This window comes from Triticum dicoccoides, chromosome 2A (genome assembly GCF_002162155.2).
Source record: "Triticum dicoccoides isolate Atlit2015 ecotype Zavitan chromosome 2A, WEW_v2.0, whole genome shotgun sequence".
Lineage (NCBI taxonomy): Eukaryota > Viridiplantae > Streptophyta > Magnoliopsida > Poales > Poaceae > Triticum > Triticum dicoccoides.
In genome coordinates this window covers 729,589,811-729,611,838 of record NC_041382.1, presented here as the reverse complement: position 1 = coordinate 729,611,838, position 22,028 = coordinate 729,589,811, and the positions used below count along the sequence as shown (strand labels likewise).

General features: G+C 43.4%; 2 protein-coding genes across 2 annotated transcripts; both read right to left on the bottom strand.

Moving 5' to 3' along the window:
- Positions 1-662: 662 nt before the first annotated feature.
- LOC119358230 (BTB/POZ and MATH domain-containing protein 1-like) lies at positions 663-2,167 on the bottom strand. The gene is made up of 2 exons (XM_037624879.1): positions 1,566-2,167; positions 663-1,509 (listed from the first exon to the last, which is right to left on the bottom strand). Exons 1-2 carry the CDS (start codon positions 1,974-1,976, stop codon positions 766-768), a joined length of 1,155 nt encoding a protein of 384 aa, XP_037480776.1. The 5' UTR covers positions 1,977-2,167; the 3' UTR covers positions 663-765.
- A 971-nt stretch (positions 2,168-3,138) lies between these two features.
- Positions 3,139-6,290, bottom strand: LOC119356712. Its single transcript, XM_037623684.1, has 3 exons — positions 4,576-6,290; positions 4,341-4,497; positions 3,139-3,564 (listed from the first exon to the last, which is right to left on the bottom strand). The coding sequence occupies exons 1-3, from the start codon at positions 6,016-6,018 to the stop codon at positions 3,485-3,487; spliced, it is 1,680 nt and encodes a 559-aa protein (XP_037479581.1). The 5' UTR covers positions 6,019-6,290; the 3' UTR covers positions 3,139-3,484.
- Between the last annotated feature and the right edge of the window lie 15,738 nt (positions 6,291-22,028).

Below are 22,028 nucleotides of genomic sequence, written 5' to 3'. Positions count from 1 at the left end.
TGTTTCGTTTCCACCTCTTCCATTGAGATATACCTCTTCGTATCGATTTTTTCCCCAAACCAGTGATAATCCCTATTTCTTTTAACCGACCCTCACCTTGGTTCTAGAGAAAGAAATCTCTTGCAAAGCAATCAAGAGAAAGGGAAAAGCTTGCCTTCTGCAATCCGCCTCCTCTGTGTGACGCGTGTCCCTTGCGTCTCATTATGTAATTTTCTTTACAACATGTGTGTTGCAAATTGTCTTCCGCAACAATACTCATGTTGCAAAGAAAAATGTAGATGAAAAAATTACAAATATTTTCTGTAACATCATCTCCGTTGCAAAAATTTCTTGGGTTTTTGTAACATAAACTTTGTTGCAAAGGATTTCTGCAAAACTACCGTTTTTGCAATGATAAAAGGAATGCCAGACGATGAATAGCTCTCAATCTAATGGCTGTCGAGGCGGCGGATCTTTTAATCCGCCGGCCGACGCGTAGCACAACCCCAAGAGAAATCAAATAAATCTTCAATAGCAAGAAATCTTTTGCAAGAAAAATACAAAACCAACTCAAAAGTACACAAATCTCAAACATATCTTTTTACCTTTGCCATGGTTTCCCTCTTGACAACATATCTCAATCTCAACCCAGTCAAAAAAAACTATACACTGAACCACTAAAACAAAGTTGTCCCCGTTGCAATGCACATGTATTTAGCTAGTTGACTACAAATATCTATATTAACTAAATGGCTAGAAAATTTTCAGAAAAGAAAACTAAAATGTCTAGAAGGTAGTAAATGGCCCGAACGTGGACTGATCCACTGCGCCAACCTTGGCCAAGTGCTTGGCCATGAGGTCGACCAGATCAGGCGGGCAACCGATCTTCAGCTGCTCGAAACCATCGGTCGCCACGACCGCCACCAGGTTAGCCGGAGAAGAAATAAACTGCATGCACGCCTTCTTCAGCGTGGGGCACCGGTGCCGCTCCGCCAGCGCCAGGGTGGCCGCCACGGAGCTCATCCCGATGTGCCGGCACAGCGCCTCCTCGCAGATCAGCTTCAGCTTCTCCACCCTGTACCTGTGCGCCGCCACAAGCAGGCGCTCCGCCATGGCCGCCGCCGCGTCCAGCTGCTGCCTCACGTCCGCCGCCAGCGCGTCCGTGTAGATGAACCGGATCAGGGCCCTGGCCACCTCGGCGTCCATGTCGTCGATGCGCAGCTCGGCGGTCTTCTTGCCGGCTGTGAAGGCGAGCGAGAGGTCCTCCTTGAACACCGGGGACCGGGCCTCCAGCATCCACCGGTGCGCCGCCAGCGTCTCCCCGCCGACCTCGATCCTCACGTCCGCCCGTTGCTTCTTCCAGATGGCCGTGGTGAGCTCCCCGTCCAGCTCGAACGGCGGGGGCGGCCACTCGCCCGTCGGCTCCGGCGCGGCGGCGACCTCGGTGCAGCTGTCGGTGCGCAGCCCGAGGTCGACGGTGACGTCGCAGAGGACCATCAGGCAGTCGTCCTTGAGGTACCTCTCCTTCTCCTTGTCCAGCTCGTGCTCCTCATGAAGTCCTTCCAGCCCCAGTCGTCGCCGCTCGCGAACTGGCGCTGCGGCGCGCTCTGGGTGCGCGCCGGGCTCCCGTCCCGGTCCAGCAGGCTGAACTTGATGGACGCCATGGCGACGTCGGCCTTTGCGCCGCTGCCGGCGCTACGCCGGAGAAAGTGGGCGGCGCCGCTGCTGGTGCGCCGGAGGAAGAGGGAGATGCAGCCGTTGTGTGGCTTCACGCAGCTGTTCGGGTAGCAGTCGATGCGCCACTCGTGGCCGCCGACGGTGAACGTGCTCGACTCCACGTGCTCGCGGTTGGCCACCGTCGCCTTGACCTCCGTGTAGTTGGCGATCCGGAACAGGTGGGAGCCGGTCTCCTGCCTCCGGGCGACGGTGGATGCCGAGAGGTGCTCCCGGCCGGCGGCGCGGAGGGCGGACAGCAGCTCGGCCTCCGACGTCGGCATGATCCAAGGGAGATCGAGGGTTGTCGAACGATCGATTTATGTGCTATCTGATCTAGAATTTGCGTGCGTGCGTGCCTTGGCCCGGGTGATATAAGGGTGGAACGTAGAGAATCCATTCGATGTAAAACTGATGTTTATCGACTTCTTTCTCAAGGCTTTGTGTCGTCGTACGTTCCTTGGACAAAAAGTTGTAGTAAATAGATAGGAGTGCTAGAATCAATGTTGTAAACTTGCGCGAATCAACCTGTAGTTGAGTTGGTTATGTGGACAGTGGTATTCCCAACCCACCAGGGTTCAAATCTCAAGATGATATGCCGGCTCAGTCTCTCGGAGGTGCTCATAGTGGTAGGGTGTGCGTGTGTGCGTTGGATGAGTGTATGCGCGTGTATATGAGTGCTTGTGTCTGTACTGATGCTAAAAAAAATGTTGTAAACTTGCTATAATCTTTTACCGATATTTTAACACCATCTTTTACCCTTCTACTTTGATGGGTCTCTTAATGGGCTGGGTACAAAATATTTCATGTCCATAAGAGGCGAACTTATCATGGAATTTTGATTTAAAAATTGACCATCGAATTGACACGAAAAGAGTTCATAATTTTTCCCGAGGGATGAAAAGAGTTCATAAGAGCATCTCCAACAGAAGCACTATATGAGCGTCGCACGGTATAAAAACTGTTTTTAGCGCGTGCGGACCCGGTTTGGAATCTCCAGCAGCCGCATAAAAAGCGCGCGCGCGCTATAACTAATGCAGCGCGCGCATCAAAAAGGCACCGCGCGCAGCATATTTAGTGCGCCCGGTCGCGCGCGCTGCAAACTCTGGGCTGCTGCAGATGGGACCGCTTGATTGGGACCGTTGGACTCGCGCGCGCAGCATATTTTGCAGCGCTTGTTGGAGCAAACGTCTTCTAGCGTCCTAAAAAAATCTACTTGCGCGCTGTAAACTCGTTTTTTGGGCGCCGCGCATTGGGCGGCTATTGGAGATACTCTAAATGAAAGAGTTTAAATCCAAAGAGTTCTTTTTTTGCGGAGAAAAATCCGAAGAGGTTGATGTACTGTAAAAGGTCTTTAAAATATGTTTGTAAACTGGGATTGTTTTTTGTTTCAGTCAAAGCAAATTCTAGATTCCTTCATGTTCTGTTATTCACAACGGTGCCTCGCATTGTGTGCATGGTCATCGTTTTTCTCAAAGGAAAGGAAAATGCCTAGTCGGCACAGGCCATCTACCAGATCTTTTGCACTTGCACATAAAGGCTCACAGTGCCACGCCATGGCCTCCAAGCGTCCAATTTCCTGCAAAACCAGTCCACCATCGTAGACCTTCATCCACACATTATGATCTAGAAACATAATTTCTCGTGTTAGAACCACACATGCGAGATCAATATCGGCGTCACAATCTCTTGATACTGATGAGGCATCTGGAGGATTTGGGTTATGGATGGGAGCATCTAGGAACGGCCCTGCATCTTCTTTTCCGGCTTCAATTCCTGAATGCACATTGTTTCACGACAAACCGAGTAAGCAGCAGTTGAAGACGGATGAGCGACCATCGGCCAGTTCAACAATGAACGGCAGCACAACACCTGCACACTCAAATACAAAATGTCAGGCAATTCGCACTGTCTTCCTGCATAAACTGGTTTCCCATGCATATCATATATAGATGAACTAATGATGGTTTCTTTTCCATCCAGCAGTTGCAAGCAAATCATACGCAGAAATTCCTACTGCTATTCAAAATGGCACAAATATCAGTTTGCTGTTTTATACCTTAATAAAAAAAACTTGGCTACTAAGAAAGAAGTAAAATCGCATTCCAGTTAACAACAGGTACAATGAGTTGGTACCTGCATTTGGGCTGTTGCCAAAAAATAAAGGTGCTTACATAAATATCCAGAACCATATTGAAGTAAGAATTGAACTTGTGGGACTTCAAATTTAAAACAGCACCACCCCCAAGCACTACCATTTACTACCTGAGAAGTTTATGTAGTATCTGCATAGCATCCTGTAACAGGAACAGCACATCACTAAAATTCCTTATGATGAAATAAACGTATCCTAGTCGGTTATATGCTTTGCTGTAGTTAAGGTCAACTTCAATTGACTTCCGACAGTCTTGCAATATCCTTATTGCACATATTTAAAGGGTTTGTACACTTGCTCAAACTACCATATACTCCCTAGTGATCTAAACGCTCTTATATTAGTTTACAGAGTACGTCAATGAAAGAGTAGCACATTGCTGTCATGCAAATCTGCAACCCCCAGAGTCAGATGGAGGTTTGTCTACTTCATGGTTAATCTATCCGTACCATGGGCTGATCGTCAACCATGATGACCTTAAAAGGGTGCCAACCTGCGTTTCTGATTTCAGCCTCCCACTTGGAACAGAGAATAAGAGTTTTCTTTTGTGACAATCTCGGTCGGCAAGCATTTGCAACCGCTTTTGGATCGAGCTCCCCCATCCTCTTCAGGCCTATGTTTGCCCTGCCATTTGTGGCCACCATCAAGCCCTTCAAAACATCCAGGAAAAATTAGAAAGAGATGAGATGCAAATTAGAAGAGGTAGTACTAGCTAGTTGCTTCCTTACATCGATCAACTTTTTCCGAGCCGCTTGCAGTTTGTCGTTGTCTATTAGGTTCTTAGTGACCAGGACCTGGTTGAGGGATTCCAGTCCTTGCATCCCATCGCGCAGCTCGGCTAGCTCTTCCCGGAGGTTTTTTAAGTCACCGTTGCCCTTGATTTCCTTGGTAACCAGAGCCCAGCGAGTATCTAGCAACTGAACATTGCTTTCTCTTTCCCTAGAACACAGAACCTGGTTGAGGGATTTCAGTCCTTGCATCCCATCCTGCAGCTCGGCTAGCTCTTCCTGATGGCTTTCTAAGTCACCGTTGCCCTTGATTTCCTTGGTAACCAGAGCCCACCGAGCATTTAGCAACCGAGCATTGCTCTTTCTTTCCCTAGAAAACAGAGCCTTACTCAACGATTTCATTGATTCCATGCTATCATCTAGCTGCATTAGCTGCTTCCTTGCTTCTCCCAGCTCCTCCTGCACTCCTACCAGCTCACTGTTGATTGCTTCTTTCTCGGCGAGCAGATTCCGGTTGAGCAGCTCTAACTCTGTTAGTGTCTTGCTTGCGAGTGCCCGTTCTTCCAGTTCCTTGGACTTGGATTCAAGGTGCTCGGCTCTGGTGTCCAGCAGCTTGGATCTCGCGTCGAGCAGCTTGGATCTCGCTTCGACCTCCTGCATCTTGGACTGGAGCTCTGAAGGGAGATTTTGATCCCCACCGAGGCCGAGCAATGGCAATGCCGGCTGGAAGAGGCCCGGATTGTCCACCCAGATGAGCCTCTGCAGGTAGGCGGCATAGTGGCATGTCCAGTCGGGCCTTCTCCCCTTGCTCAGGTCGACCATCTCCTTCTCGGCGAGGTCCCAGATGAGGCGGCTCCAGTCCACCTTATGCACCATCCCGAACTTCGCCCTGTACAGCGCCAGGTCCACATCGCTGGGCAGCCTGCGCGGCCGTCCCTCCGCGGCGGCGCGCGCGCGTAGCGGCTTCAGGATGTACGCCTCGATGAACCACTCCGCGGCGGAGGCCAGCCCGGGGGGCGCGGCGGCAGCGGCGGCGGCGGCGTCGGGTGGGCCCTCCGTCGGAGGCGGGAGGCGGAGCGCGTCGGCCAAGGCGTCGAGGCTGACCTTGACGAAGGCGCCGCGCGCGTAGCTCCACTCGTAGAACTGCTTGTAGTTGGCGACGAGCGCGGCCACGAGGTCGCGGCGCGGGGGCGCGTCGTTGGGGCGCAGGCGGACGAAGTCCAGGAGGCCGAGGGCGCGGAGGCCGGCCTCCTGGGAAGCGGGCGGCGGCGGCGGCGGGGCGAGGAGGCGGAGGTTGTCGCGGACGTCGCGGAGGCGCCCGGCCGCCCCGGCGCGCCATTCCAGGTAGACCGACCTGTGGATCCCCGGGGGCGCCTTCTGCGGCGGCATGTCCTGGTCGTCGTCCCACGGGTCTGAAGCCGCCGTCCGATGTCTCTTCGACATTGTTGGACTGATCGGTCGGCGAATGGAGTGCGGTTGGGGTTTGGGAAAGCTTTTTTCTTTTTTCTTTTCCGAGCTGGGGTTTGGGGAAAGCTGAGGAGGAGGAGGAAGAAGGCAAGGCAACCAACGATTCACTGCGTTGGGTTTTCACTTCACTTTTCAGTTTTGGTCCTTCAATGTGCAACATTGGGGGCAGATGTAGTTGTATTCTGTCAGGTTGTCAACCACCATTAGTTAATGCTTGAGATTCTTCTTCTCCCCATCAAAATAAATGGAACAGTAAGAAGATGTTTGAGCTTCAAATGTTGTTGTATTCCATCAGGTTGTCAACCACCACTTATTAATGCTTTCAACCCTTTTCTTTTCCATACCATTGTTTACTAGTATCTGATACAAAATGTTGATCAAAGGATGTTTGCAGATATTATTTTATTAATTGTCATTGTCTAGCTGCCCTTTTTTCCTTTTTGTCATGTCTGGTATACCATCATCCGGCTACTGCAAAGGCGTACAATGTGGAATAAGCATCACATCGCTGTTTGGATGACAAAAGGTGTGCATTTGGTCACCACAAGTGCGAAATAACCTTTACACCCGGCGACGCTTCTCGATCGATCTCCAGAACGGGAGCATTTGGCTTAAGTTCAAATAAGACTCTATTTTTGTAAGTGTGCATACTGAAAAATATTGAAAAGATAAAAATGTAAATCCATAGTAACTAGTACTTGTTGGGGAACGCAGTAATTTCAAAAAGAAAAATTCTACGCACATGCAAGATCATGGTGATGCACAGCAATGAGAGGGGAGAGTATCGTCTACGTACCCTCGTAGACCGTAAGCGGAAGCGTTATGACAACGCGGTTGATGTAGTCATACGTCTTCACGATCGACCAATCTAGCACCGAATATACGACACCTCCGCAATCTGCACACGTTCGGCTCGTTGACGTCCCGCGAACTCACGATCCAGTAGAGCTTCGAGGGAGAGTTTCGTCAACACGACGGCGTGATGACGGTGATGATGTTGCTACCGGAACAAGGCTTCGCCTAAGCACCGCTATGATCTTACCGAGGTGGATTATGATGGAGGGGGGCACCACACACGACTAAAGATCAATGATCAACTTGTGTGTCTATGGGGTGCCCCCTCCCCCGTATATAAAGGAGTGGAGGAGGGCGAGGGGGCCGGCCTCTCTAGGCGCGCCCCAAGGGAGTCCTACTCCCACCGGGGAGTAGGATTCCCCCTTCCCTTTGTTGGTTCTAGGAGAGAAGGAAGGAGGAGGAAGAAGGAAGGAAAGGGGAGGGGGGCTTCGATCGTCGGTATCTCAATACCTAGTTCAATGTCGTTACCGGCAAGTTTCTTTAATCATTCCATAATGATGCATCCCGTAACTAACTCATTAGCTACATTGCTTGCAAGGCTTATTGTGATGTACATTACCGAGAGGGCCCAGAGATACCTCTCCGACAATCGGAGTGACAAATCCTAATCTTGATCCATGCCAACTCAATAAACACCATCGGAGACACCTGTAGAGCACCTTTATAATCACCCAGTTACGTTGTAACGTTTGGTAGCACACAAAGTGTTCCTCCGGTATTCGGGAGTTGCATGATCTCATAGTCATAGGAACATGTATAGTTATGGAGAAAGCAATAGCAACAAACTAAACGATCATCGTGCTAAGCTAACGGATGGGTCAAGTCAATCACATCATTCTCTAATGATGTGATCCCGTTAATCAAATGACAACTCATGTCTATGGTTAGGAAACATAACCATCATTGATTCAACGAGCTAGTCAAGTAGAGGCAAACTAGTGACACTCTGTTTGTCTATGTATTCACGCATGTACTAAGTTTCCGGTTAATACAATTCTAGCATGAATAATAAATATTTATCATGATATAAGGAAATATATAAATAACAACTTTATTATTGCCTCTAGGGCATATTTCCTTCCGTACCCCCTCTGTCCAAAAAAGCTCGTCCCTCAAATATATGTATCTAGTACTAACTTGGTTCTAGATACATCCATTTGAGGGACATGCTTTTTCGGACGGAGGTAGTATTTAGGAAATATTGGTTGTTCCAAGATTCCTAGAGAACATGGTAATATAAATAAATACACCTCATACACCATTGCCAAAAGAAATTTACAATTTCTACTTCTAAAGAGATAAACATATATGTGCTCTTAAGTCTTAACAAACCATTGGATATTCCAAGATTTTTGTAAGAGCCGAAGTAACGATATTTTATGATTAATGGTTTCTAACTGCATGAAAATTTTAAGTTATTTCTAATAAACTTGAATTGTGGATATTAATGCACTCATGTCCATCATACACCCCTCTATAATCATAAAATACTTAAAATGATGAAGTTTTCGACTAGACATGGTAAGTAATACAATTAGTTCATTTTACTAACAAGTTCCATGTCATAGTCAAGCATGAATTAAAAAAATAACAAATCATTTCCCATTGAACCACTTCCTACAACAAGATCCTTGAAAAATGCAAAATTAGAAAATCACCCCCATTCGAACCACTTCAGCTACTTGCAAAACGATCCTTCAAGACGGAAAGAATATTTCCTCGTCCCCACTGCTAGGACCCTCACCGAAAAAACAGAATCTTAGTGACACGTTAGTCTCGGGCTCCAGGTCACTAGGTATACACCTTGCCTTGCAAATGCAGGTGCCTATCAGAAATTCAGACAATAGGAATCATTTTAAAACAAAAATCATGAGTCAAATAGTAGCAAAAAATAAGTAAATAACAATCTTACTTGACAACCATGGCACCAACCGCAAGAACCTTATAGGGTCACTCTTAATGTTTATGTTCTTGGGTTTCACACCTATCATGATCCTGTTATTTGAATGTGAAATATAGTTAAAGAAGCTCATGCTACCCCCCCCCCCTTCGCGCAAAAATGGTCATGGTTATCCACATGGCACTATGAATGAAAAATAGCAATCATCATGTGGATGACTAGTGACTTATCAATTGAAATGGAAAAAATCACATGCATGATGCACTGAACTGTCAGCAGGAAAAAATTACGAACACCGGTAGGAAATCTTGGAAGAGAAAAGAAAGATCACAACTCATACCTATTTAATATTGTTTTTTTCTTCTCCTTCTTTCGGTCGTCCACAATCACAACTACATAAATGGTTACTAGTGGCGTGCATCACTAGCCACTGATAAGTGGTTATCTATGGCGTGCATGCTTCACACGCCACTTGTAAAACTCACCAGTGGCATTTTTCTCAAGTTATACATAACACTAATATGTCATTTACTAGTGGCGTGCCTTTACATCCAAGACAAGCGTGCGCCGTCTAGCTATGATAGCTTCCAACGTATGCCGAATGGCCTCTGATGAAATCGGATGGGTGGAAACCCAAGCTAACGAGCCAGGAGATGCCCGAGATTGAATACATCATGGAGAGGATCCAGGAGCTCAAGGACCACGGCATCACCGTGGTCAGCCTCATCGCGACCTTGGTAAATTGACACATCCAACATCTCATGGAGAGGGTACACTCGATGTGAGCGTAGTCGGGTGCTGATGATAGCACCCGGACATATCGAAAGGATCTCTGCCTTGATGGTTAACCTGACCAAGGAACAATAGAAGCTCCGTTGAGTGGCAGTGATGGCTCTACAATTTGACACTTTTCATTGGGTAAGAATTTGCCATTTTCTCCTTTTAACTAACAATAATATTTTGAAAACAAAGAAACCTCGTTTTCTTACTTGTTGAACATATATAGATACTTTTGGAAGAAAATGGGGCAATATCTAGTCAATTGGGGCATCGAGGGACAATTTTCCTCTTTGGAAGAATTGCATCAGCCGCATCAGAGGAGAAGATGATGATGCCTGCTAGAACTACACCGGTATTTCCTCAAAGAGGAAGGGATGATGCAGCACAACAATGGTAGGTATTTCCCTTAGTGATGATACCAAGGTTATCGAACAAGTAGGAGAACCACAACACTACATGGACGACACATGCACAGAAATAACAAATACTCGCAACCCGATGTATTAAAGGGGTTGTCAATCCCTTTCGGGTAACGACGCCAGAAATTGGCAAACGAACATGAGAGAGTTGTAATAATTTGATAGATAGATCTCGCGGGAACGCGAGATAAAATAAGCAAGTAAAAAGTGCAGCAAGGTATTTTTGTATTTTTGGTTTAATAGATCTAAAAATAAAAGCAAAAAAATAGACCGCAAAGGCAAATATGATAAAGAAGAGACCCGGGGGCCGTAGGTTTCACTAGTGACTTCTCTTGAGAAAAATAGCAAACGGTGGGTAAACAAATTACTGTTGGAAAATTGATAGAACTTCAAATAATCATGATGATATCCAAGCAATGATCATTATATAGGCATCACGTCCAAGATTAGTAGACCGACTCTTGCCTGCATCTACTAGTATTACTCCACACATCGACCGCTATCCAACATGCATCTAGTGTATTAAGTTCATGGAGAAATGGAGTAATGCAATAAGAATGATGACATGATGTAGACAAGATCTATTTATGCAGAAATAGACCCCATCTTGGTATCCTTAATGGCAATGATACATACGTGTCGGTTCCCCTTCTGTCACTGGGATCAAGCTCCGTAAGACCGAATCCATCACAAAGAACCTTGTCCCATTGCAAGATAAATAGATCAAGTTGGCAAAACAAAACCCAAATATCGGAGAAGAAATACAAGGCTATAAGCAATCATGCATATAAGAGATCAAATAAGACTCAAATAACTTCCATGGATAAAAAGATAGATCTGATCATAAGCTCAAAGTTCATCGGATCCCAACAAACACACCGCAACAAGAGTTACATCATATGGATCTCCAAGATACCATTGTATTGAGAGAGAGAGAGAGAGAGAGAGAGAGAGAGAGAGAGAGAGAGAGAGAGAGAGAGAGGAAGCCATCTAGCTACTAACTACGGACCCGTAAGTCTACAAAGAACTACTCACGCATCATCGGAGAGGCACCAATGGACATGATGAACCCCTCCGTGATGGTGTCTAGATTGGATCTGGTGGTTCTGGAACTTGCGGCAGCTGAAATTGATTTTCGTCGACTCCCCTAGGGTTTTTGGAATATTGGGATATTTATAGAGCAAAGAGGCGGCTCGGGAGGCCACCGAGGTGGGCACAACCCACCAGGGCGCGCCTGGGCCTCCAGGCATGCCCTCGTGTCTTGTGCTCACCTCAGGCTCCCTCTCTGGTACTTCTTTGGCCCACTGGATGTCTTCTGTTCCAAAAAAATCCACAAAAAGTTTCGCTGCGTTTGGACTCCGTTTGATATTGATTTCCTGCGATATAAAAAACAGCAACTGACACTTCACACTATGTCAATAGGTCAGTACCAAAAAATGATATAAAATGATTATAAAACATTCAAGAATGATAATATAACAGCATGGAACAATAAAAAAATATAGATACGTTGGAGACGTATCAGCATCCCCAAGCTTAATTCCTGCTCTTCCTGGAGTAGGTAAATGATATAAAAAGAACTTTTTTTATGTGGAATGATGCCTAACATGTCATCACACAATCTTTCTTTTATAGCATGGACATTTGGACTTTTATATGGTTCAAAGCAATAGTCTAGTTTTGACATGAGACTTAAATACTCAAGCATATCAATAAGCAACCATGTCTTTCAAAATATCAACGCTAAAATAAGTTATCCCTGGCCCATTATGCTCAATCATTGATCCATTCATGAAACACGCTCGCATATTAGCTACACCCAATGCTCAAGTACGATCATAGTGCTCCTTAGTTGGTGCTTTATAAGAGAAGATGGAGACTCAAATAAAAAATTGCATAAAGTAAAAGAAAGGCCCTTCGCAGAGGGAAGTAGGGATTTGTAGAGGTGTCAGAGCTCATAGCAAAAAAGATAGAGATAAAAACATTTTGGGAGGCATGCTTTTCCTGTCAACGAGAACGATCGAGTAGTTCCCAATATTTTCCATGCTAGATATATCATAGGCGGTTCCCAAACAAAAATTAAAGTTTATTCCTTTTTCGACCATACTTTCACTTTCCATGGCTAGCCGTATCCACGGGTGCCTTCCATACCAACACTTTTGAAGGAAAATTTATTATTCGACAACATAAAGTAAATTCATTTTTCATTTCGGGACTGGGCATCCCTAATACCTTTGCCTTACTCTCGTGCAATGACAAGTGAATAAACACTCATCGTGAGAATAACATTGAGCACACAAAAGAGAAATTTATTTTGAAAATTAGAGATGGCACATACAAATTTGCTTAGAACGGAACAGAAATACCGCATATAGGTAGGTATGGTGGACTCATGTGGCAAACCTGGTTTAAAGGATTTTGGATGCACAAGAAGTGATCATACTTAGTGCAAATGAAGGCTAGGCAAAAGATTAAGAAACGACCAACCAGGAAATGAAAAATCTCATAAGCGAGCATTGAGCATAATTAACACCGAATAATGCACCACAAGTAGGATGTAATTTCATTGCATAATTGTCTTCATAGGATACCCAAAGGAGACTGTTGGATACACCTTCTATCATAGACCCGAAGGCAAAATATTCGTTGCTAAGAATGGATCCTTTCTAGAGAAGGAGTTTCTCTCGAAAGAAGTGAGTGGGAGGAAAGTAGAACTTGATGAGGTAATTGTACCTTATCCCGAATTGGAAAGTAGTTCATCATAGAAATCAGTTCCAGTGATTCCTACACCAATTAGTGAGGAAGCTAATGATGATGATCATGAAACTTCTGATCAAGTTACTACCGAACCTCGTAGGTCAACCAGAGTAAGATCTGCACCAGAGTGGTACGGTAATCCTGTTCTGGAGGTCATGTTACTTGATCATGACGAACCTACGAACTATGAGGAAGCAATGGTGAGCCCAGATTCTGCGAAATGGCTTGAGGCAATGAAATCTGAGATGGGATCCATGTATGAGAACAAGGTGTGGACTTTGGTTGACTTGCCCGTTGATCGGCAAGCAATAGAAAATAAATGGATCTTCAAGAAGAAGACTGACGCTGACAGTAATGTTACTATCTACAAAGCTCAACTTGTTGCGAAAGGTTTTCAAGAAGTTCAAGGAGTTGACTACGATGAGACCTTCTCACCCGTAGCGATGCTTAAGTATGTCTGAATCATGTTAGCAATTGCCGCATTTTATGATTATGAAATTTGGCAAATGGATGTCAAAATTGTATTCCTTAATGGATATTTTAAAGAAGAGTTGTATATGATGCAACCAGAAGGTTTTGTTGATCCAAAAGGTGCTAACAAAGTGTGCAACCTCCAGCGATCCATTTATGGACTGGTGCAAGCCTCTCGGAGTTGGAATATACACTTTGATAGTGTGATCAAAGCATATGGTTTTATACAAACTTTTGGAGAATCCTGTATTTACAAGAAAGTGAGTCGGAGCTCTGTAGCATTTCTGATATTATATGTGGACGACATATTGTTGATTGGAAATGATACTAAATTTCTGAATAGCATAAAAGGATACTTGAATAAGAATTTTTCAGTGAAAGACCTCGGTGAAGCTGCTTATATATTGGGCATCACTATCTATAGAGATAGATCAAGATGCTTAATTGGACTTTCACAAAGCACATACCTTGATAAACTTTTGAAGAAGTTCAAAATGAATCAGTCAAAGAAAGGGTTCTTGCCTGTGTTACAAGGTGTGAAGTTGAGTCAGACTCAATGCCCGACCACTGCATAAGATAGAGAGAAAATGAAAGTCATTCCCTATGCCTCAACCATAGGTTCTATCATGTATGCAATGTTGTGTACCAGACCTGATGTGTGCCTTGCTATTAGTTTAGCAGGGAAGTATCAAAGTAATCTAGGAGTGGATCACTGGACATCGGTCAAGAGCATCCTGAAATACCTGAAAAGGACTAAGGATATGTTTCTCGTTTATGGAGGTGACAAAGAGCTCGTCGTAAACGGTTACGTCGATGCATGCTTTGACACTGATCCAGATGACTCTAAGTCACAAACCAGATACATATTTATATTGAATGGTGGAGCTGTCAGTTGGTGCAGTTCCAAGCAGAGCATCGTGGCGGGATCTACGTGTGAAGCGGAGTGCATAGCTGCTTCGGAAGCAGCAAATGAAGGAGTCTGGATGAAGGAGTTCATATCCGATCTAGGTGTCTGATGTCGCTTGAAGCTACGTCACTTTTTTCCCAAAGAGGAGGGGATGATGCAGCACAATGGCGGTAGGTATTTCCCTCATATATGAAACCAAGGTTATCGAACCAGTAGGAGAACCAAGCAACATAACGTAAACAGACCCTACACACAAATAACAACCACTTGCAACCCAACGTGTTAAAGGGGTTGTCAATCCCTTTCGGGTAACAACGCTAGAAACGGCATGTGACGGGAGATAAAGTTGTAAATATTGATAGATCGAACGCCAAATAAAATAAATTGCAGCAAGGTACTTTTGGATTTTTTGGTTTAATAGATCTGAAAATAAAAGCAAATAAAAAGTAGATCGCAAAGGCAAATATATGAGAAAGAGACCCGGGGCCCATAGGTTTCACTAGTGGCTTCTCTCGAGAAAAATAGCAAAGCAGTGGGTGAACAAATTACTGTTGGGCAATTGATAGAACCTCAAATAATTATGACGATATCCAGGCAATGATAATTACATAAGCATCGCGTCCAAGATTAGTAGACCGACTCCTGCTTGCATCTACTACTCTTACTCCACACATCGACCGCTATCCAGCATGCATCTAGTGTATTAAGTTCATGGAAAAATGGAGTAATGCAATAAGAACGATGACATGATGTAGACAAGATCCGTTTATCTATATGGCGGTAGATATAGATCTCGTCTTTTTATCCTTAGTAGCAACGATACATATGTGCCGGTTCCCTTTTTGTCACTGGGATCAAGCACCGTAAGATCGAACCCATTACCGGGCACCTCTTCCCATTGCAAGAAAAATAGATCAAGTTGGCCAGAAAAAACCCAAATATCCGAGAAGAAATACGAGGCTATAAGAGATCATGCATAAAATACATGAAAAAACTCAAATACTTTCATGGATATAAAAAGATAGATCTGATCATAAACTCAAAGTTCATCGATCCCAACAAACACACCGCAAAAGAGTTACATCATATGGATCTCAAAGAGACCATTGTATTGAGAATCAAGAGAGAGAGAGAGATGAAGCCATCTAGGTACTAACTACGGACCTGAAGGTCTACAAAGAACTACTCACGCATCATCGGAGAGGCACCAATGGAAGTGGTGAACCCCTTTGTGATGGTGTCTAGATTGGATCTGGTGGTTCTGCACTCTGCAGCGGCTGGATGAATATTTCGACGACTCCCCTAGGGTTTTGGGAATATTGGGGTATTTATAGAGCAAATAGGCGGTCGGGGGGGGGGGGGCACCCGACGTGGGCACAACCCACCAGGGCGCGCATGGGCCTCCTAGCGCGCCCTGGTGGGTTGTCCCCTCCTCAGGACTCCCCCAGGTGCAACCAGGGCCAAATATCTTCCATCTGATCTATAAAAAAGCTCCGTAAAGTTTCGTGGCATTTGGACTCCGTTTGATATTGATTTTTTGCAATGTAAAAAACATGGAAAAAACAGCAACTGGCACTTGGCACTAAGTTAATAGGTTAGCACCAAAAAATGATATAAAATGATTATAAAACATCCAAGATTGATAATAAAACAGCATGGAACAATAAAAAATTATAGATACGTTGGAGACGTATCAGCATCCCCAAGCTTAACTCCTACTCGTCCTCGAGTAGGTAAGTGATAAAAACATAATTTTTGATGTGGAGTGTTGTTCATCATGTCATATCATATTCTTTTATTTATAGCATAGACATTTGGACTTTTATGTGATTCAAAGCAATAATCTAGTTTTGACATAATAATTTAGATACTCAAGCATATCAACAAGCAAACATGTCTTTCAAAATATCAACGCTAAAATAAGTTATCCCTAGCCCATCATGCTCAAACATTGATCCATTCATGAGACACACTCGAGTATTAACTACACCCAATACTTAAGTACGATAATATCGCCTCCTAGTTGGTTCTTTTATAAGAGAAGATGGAGACTCAAAATAAAAATTGCATAAAGTAAAAGATAGGCCCTTCGCAGAGGGAAGTAGGGATTTGTAGAGGTGCCAGAGCTCAAAGCGAAAAATTTGAGATAAAAACATTTTGAGAGGTGTATCCATCCCACCAATGAAAACGACTTAGAGTTCCCAATACTTTCCATGCATAGATATATCATAGGCGGTTCCCAAACAGAAAATAAAGTTTATTCCTTTTTCCACCATAACTTTCTCTTTCCATGGCTAATCGTATCCACTGGTGCCCTCCATACCAACACTTTCCAAGGAATTTATTATTTGACAACATAAAGTAATTTCATTTATTTTTGCATTTCGGGACTGGGCATCCCTAATACCTTTGCCTTACTCTCGTGTAATGACAAGTGAATAAACACTCATCTTGAGAATAACACATCTAGGATGAAAAATATTAGCCACCCCCACCGCTCCGCGAGTGAAGCAAACACACAAAAGAGAATTTTATTTTGAAAATTAGAGATGGCACATGCAAATTTGCTTAGAACGGCAAAATAATACCGCATATAGGTAGATATAGTCGACTCATGTGGCAAAACTGGTTTAAAGGATTTTGGATGCACAAGTAGTGATCATACTTAGTGCAAAATGAAGGCTAGCAAAAGACTGGGAAGCGACCAACCAAAAAACGAATAATCTCATAAGTAAGCATTAAGCATAATTAACACTGAATAATGCACCATAAGTAGGATATAATTTCATTGCATGATTATTGACTTTCGTACATGCATAGGGAACCATAAACCTTAACACCAATATTCTTACTAAAGCATAATTACTCATCAAGATGACTCACATATCACATCATCATATCTCAAAACTATTACTAAGAATCAAGTTTATTTTGTCCAATGAACTTCATGACATTTTTTCTCTATTTTTTCTTTATCCTTCTTGGATATTTATCACTTTGGGACTAATTTTCATGTGTTTCTTTTCATAAGCTCAAACAAATATAAGTGAAGATCATGAGCATAACAAATTTTCTTTCTCTCAAAATAATTTAAGTGAAGCAAGAGAGAATTTCTTAAAAAAATTACTAACTCTCAAATAAATCTAAGTAAAGCAAGAGAGCATTTCTTCAAAAATAAGAACAGCACACCGTGCTCAAAAAGATATAGGTGAAGCACTAGAGCAAGTCCATTGCTCATAAAAAATTTAAGTGAAGCATAGAGAGCAATTCTAACAAGTCATGAGATAATTTTGGCTCTCTCAAATAGGTGTGTCCAGAAAGGATTGATGACTTAAAACACAAAATAAAACAAGTAAAGACACATATCATACAAGACGCTCCAAACAAAACACATATCATGTGACGAATAAAAATATAATCTCGAGTAAAATACCGACAGTTGTTGGAAGAAAGCGGGGATGCCACTCGGGGGCATCCCCAAGCTTAGTTGGTTACTCATTCTTGGATAATAGCTTGGGATGGCGGGGCATCCCCAAGCTTAGGCTCTTACACCCTTCCTTCATCCATCGTAAGATAACCCAAAACTTGAAAACTTCAATCACACAAAACGCAACAAAGCCTTCGTGAGATCCGTTAGTATAAGAATAATAAACTACTACTATAAGTGATGTATCAAACCAATTCATATTCTGTTTTTGTATATATCTACTGTATTCTAACTTTTCTATGGCAAAAACTCATCAAAGAAAACCATAGAGCCATCAAAATAAGCACAACACAAAGAAAACAGAATATGTCAAAACAGAACAGTCTGTAGCAATCTGACTATTTTGAATACTTCTGTAACTCAAAAAACTCTGCAAAATTAGGACGACCTGAAATTTTTTTATATTGATCTACTGCAATTGGAATGGGTATTTTATTGCACTCTGGTAAAAAATGAAAATTAATTTCGTGAACGCAAAACTTTCTGTTTTTTCAGCAAGATCAAACAACTATTGTCCAAGAAGATCCTAAAGGCTTTACTTGGCACAAAAAACACAATCATAACAGTATCATAATTGTGCTAACACTCAAAAACAGGAAGCAAAATGCCAAAGTAAATTTTATTCATTGGGTTGCCTCCCAACAAGCGCTATAGTTTTACGCCCTTAGCTAGGCATAAGGCAAGGATCTAAGTTTTGTCCTCCGAAGTTTTAGCAATTTTTGTAAGGGTTTTCTCAAACCCAGGAGGGTCTTTACGCTTTCCTAAATTCTCCGGAAAATAAACCATCTTAAGATCCAAAATATCCAATCGCTTATTACAAAGAGTAATCAAGGCGTTCATGCGATTGATACTACCATTGAGGTGTTTGAGGAGTTCATTATATTTTTGTATTTGAACCATATGCTTATGCAAATCACCAAGTTTGTCCAACATTTGAGCTCCCTCGGGGGGTAAAAGGAAACCCCTTCTTTTGAGGTGGAATTCCCAAAATCCCCTCTAAGATTTCATAGGCAGCATTGGCATCAAGATCAATGAAGTTTCCTTTAGCGGCGAAATCGAGAAGTTTTCTATGATGCAAAGCCAATCCTATGTAAAAATTTCTAAGAAAAACTTTAGCAAACCCCTTTAAGTTGGAAATACGATATGATTCCATAAGCCCATACCAGGCATCTTTCAATTTTTCTCCTTGTCCCTGCTTGAAGTAAAGGACTTCAAAATCTGGTGACAAAGGAGGAGTAGGGACGCTAGCCCATCGAGACTAGAAAGCAAGAGAACGGCAAACGAAAAAAGAGAGGTGAATAAAATGGCAAATTTTCGTGAAGTGGGGGAGAGGAAAACGAGAGGAAAATGGCAAATAATGTAAATTGCGAGGACATGAGATTTGTGATTAGGAACCCGGTATATGTTGAAGATCCTCCCCGGCAACGGCGCCAGAAATTCCTTTTGATGTCGCTTGAAGCTACGTCGGTTTCTTCCCCAAAGAGGAAGGGATGATGCAGCACAGCGGCGGTAGGTATTTCCATCAGATATGAAACCAAGGTTATCGAACGAGTAGGAGAACCACGCAACACAACATAAAAAACCCCTGCACACAAATAACAACTACTCGCAACCCGACGTGTTAAAGGGGTTGTCAATCCCTTTCGGGTAATGGCGCCAGAAACGGCGTGTGAAAGGAGATAAAGTTGTAAATATTGATAGATCGAACGCCAAATAAAATAAATTGCAGCAAGGTATTTCAGGTTTTTTTGGTTTAATAGATCTGAAAATAAAAGCAAATAAAAAGTAGATCGCAAAGGCAAATATATGAGAAAGAGACCCGGGGCCATAGGTTTCACTAGTGTCTTCTCTCGAGAAAAATAGCAAAGCGGTGGGTGAACAAATTACTGTTGGGCAATTGATAGAACCTCAAATAATTATGACAATATCCAGGCAATTCTCATTACATAAGCATCACGTCCAAGATTAGTAGACCGACTCCTGCCTGCATCTACTACTATTACTCGACACATCGACCGCTATCCAGCATGCATCTAGTGTATTAAGTTCATGGAAAAACAGAGTAATGCAATAAGAATGATGACATGATGTAGACAAGATCCATTTATCTATATGGCGGTAGATATAGATCTCGTCTTTTTATCAGTAGCAACGATACATACGTGTCGGTTCCCTTTCTATCACTTGGATCAAGCACCGTAAGATCGAACCCACTACCGGGCACCTCTTCCCATTGCAAGATAAATAGATCAAGTTGGCCTGACAAAACCCAAATATCAAAGTAGAAATATGAGGCTATAAGAAATCATGCATAAAAGAGATCAAATAAACTCAAATACTTTCATGGATATAAAAAGATAGATCTGATCATAAACTCAAAGTTCATCGATCCCAACAAACACACCGCAAAAGAGTTACATCATATGGATCTCCAAGAGACCATTGTATTGCGAATCAAGAGAGAGAGATGAAGCCATCTAGCTACTAACTACGGACCCGAAGGTCTACAAAGAACTACTCACGCATCATCGGAGAGGCACGAATGGAAGTGGTGAACCCCTCCGTGATGGTGTCTAGATTGGATTTGGTGGTTCTGGACTCTGCGGTGGCTGGATGAATATTTCGACAATTCCCCTAGGGTTTTGGGAATATTGGGGTATTTATAGAGCAAAGAGGCGGTCCGGGGGGCACCCGAGGTGGGCACAACCCACCAGGGCGCGCCTGGGCCTCCTAGCGCTCCCTAGTGGGTTGTCCCCTCCTCGGGACTCCCCCAGGTGCAACCAGGGCCCAATATCTTCCATCTGGTCCATAAAAAATCTCCGTAAAGTTTCGTGGCATTTGGACTCCGTTTGATATTGATTTTCCGCGATGTAAAAAACATGAAAAAAACAGCAACTGCACTTGGCACTATGTCAATAGGTTAGTACCAAAAATGATATAAAATGACTATAAAATGATTATAAAACATCCAAGATTGATAATAAAACAACATGGAACAATAAAAAACTATATATACGTTGGAGACGTATCAGTGTCATACCTAGTGCATCGGGTCCAATGAAAATCTTTTGTGACAATACTGGTGCAATTGCCTTGGCAAAGGAATCTAGATTTCACAAGAGAACCAAGCACATCAAGAGACGCTTCAATTCCATCCGCGATCAAGTCAAGGAGGGAGACATAGAGATTTACAAGATACACACGGATCTGAATGTAGCAGACCCGCTGACTAAGCCTCTCTCACGAGCAAAACATGATCAGCACCAAGACTCCATGGGTGTTAGAATCATTTCTGTGTAATCTAGATTATTGACTCTAGTGCAAGTGGGAGACTGAAGGAAATATGCCCTAGAGGCAATAATAAAGTTGTTGTTTATATTTCCTTATATCATGATAAATGTTTATTATTCATGCTAGAATTGTATTAGCCAGAAACTTAGTACATGTGTGAATACATAGACAAACAGAGTGTCCCTAGTATGCCTCTACTTGACTAGCTCGTTAATCAAAGATGGTTATGTTTCCTAGCCATGGACATGTGTTGTCATTTGATGAACGAGATCACATCATTAGAAATGATGTGATGGACAAGACCCATCCTTTAGCTTAGCATAATGATCGTTTAGTTTTATTGCTATTGCTTTCTTCATGACTTATACATGTTCCTCTGACTATGAGATTATGCAACTCCCGAATATCGGAGGAACACCTTGTGTTCTATCAAACATCACAATGTAACTGGGTGATTATAAAGATTCCCTACAGGTGTCTCGATGGTGTTTGTTGAGTTGGCAAAGATCAAGATTAGGATTTGTCACTCAGTGTATCGGAGAGGTATCTCTGGGCCCTCTCGGTAATGCACATCACTATGAGCCTTGCAAGCAATGTGTCTAATGAGTTAGCCATGGGATGATGCATTACGGAACGAGTAAAGAGACTTGCCGGTAACGAGATTGAAATAGGTTTGATGATACCGACGATCGAATCTCGGGAAAGTAACATACCGGTGACAAAGGGAACAACGTATGTTGTTATGCGGTTTTGACCGATAAAGATCTTCGTAGAATATTCAGGAGCCAATATGAGCATCCAGGTTCCGCTGTTGGTTATTGACCGAAGATATGTCTCGGTCATGTTACATAGTTCTCGAACCCATAGGGTCCGCACGCTTAATGTTCGATGACGATTTGTATTATGAGTTATGTGATTTGATGACCGAAGATTGTTCGAAGTCCAGGATGAGATCATGGACATGACGAGAAGTCTCGAAATGGTCGAGAGGTAAAGATTCATATATTTGAAGGTTACATTCGGACACCGGAATGGTTCGGGTCGTTTCGGATAAGTGTCGGAGTACCGGGGGTTACCGGACCCCACCCCCACCCCCGAAAGTTCATGGGCCTTCATGGG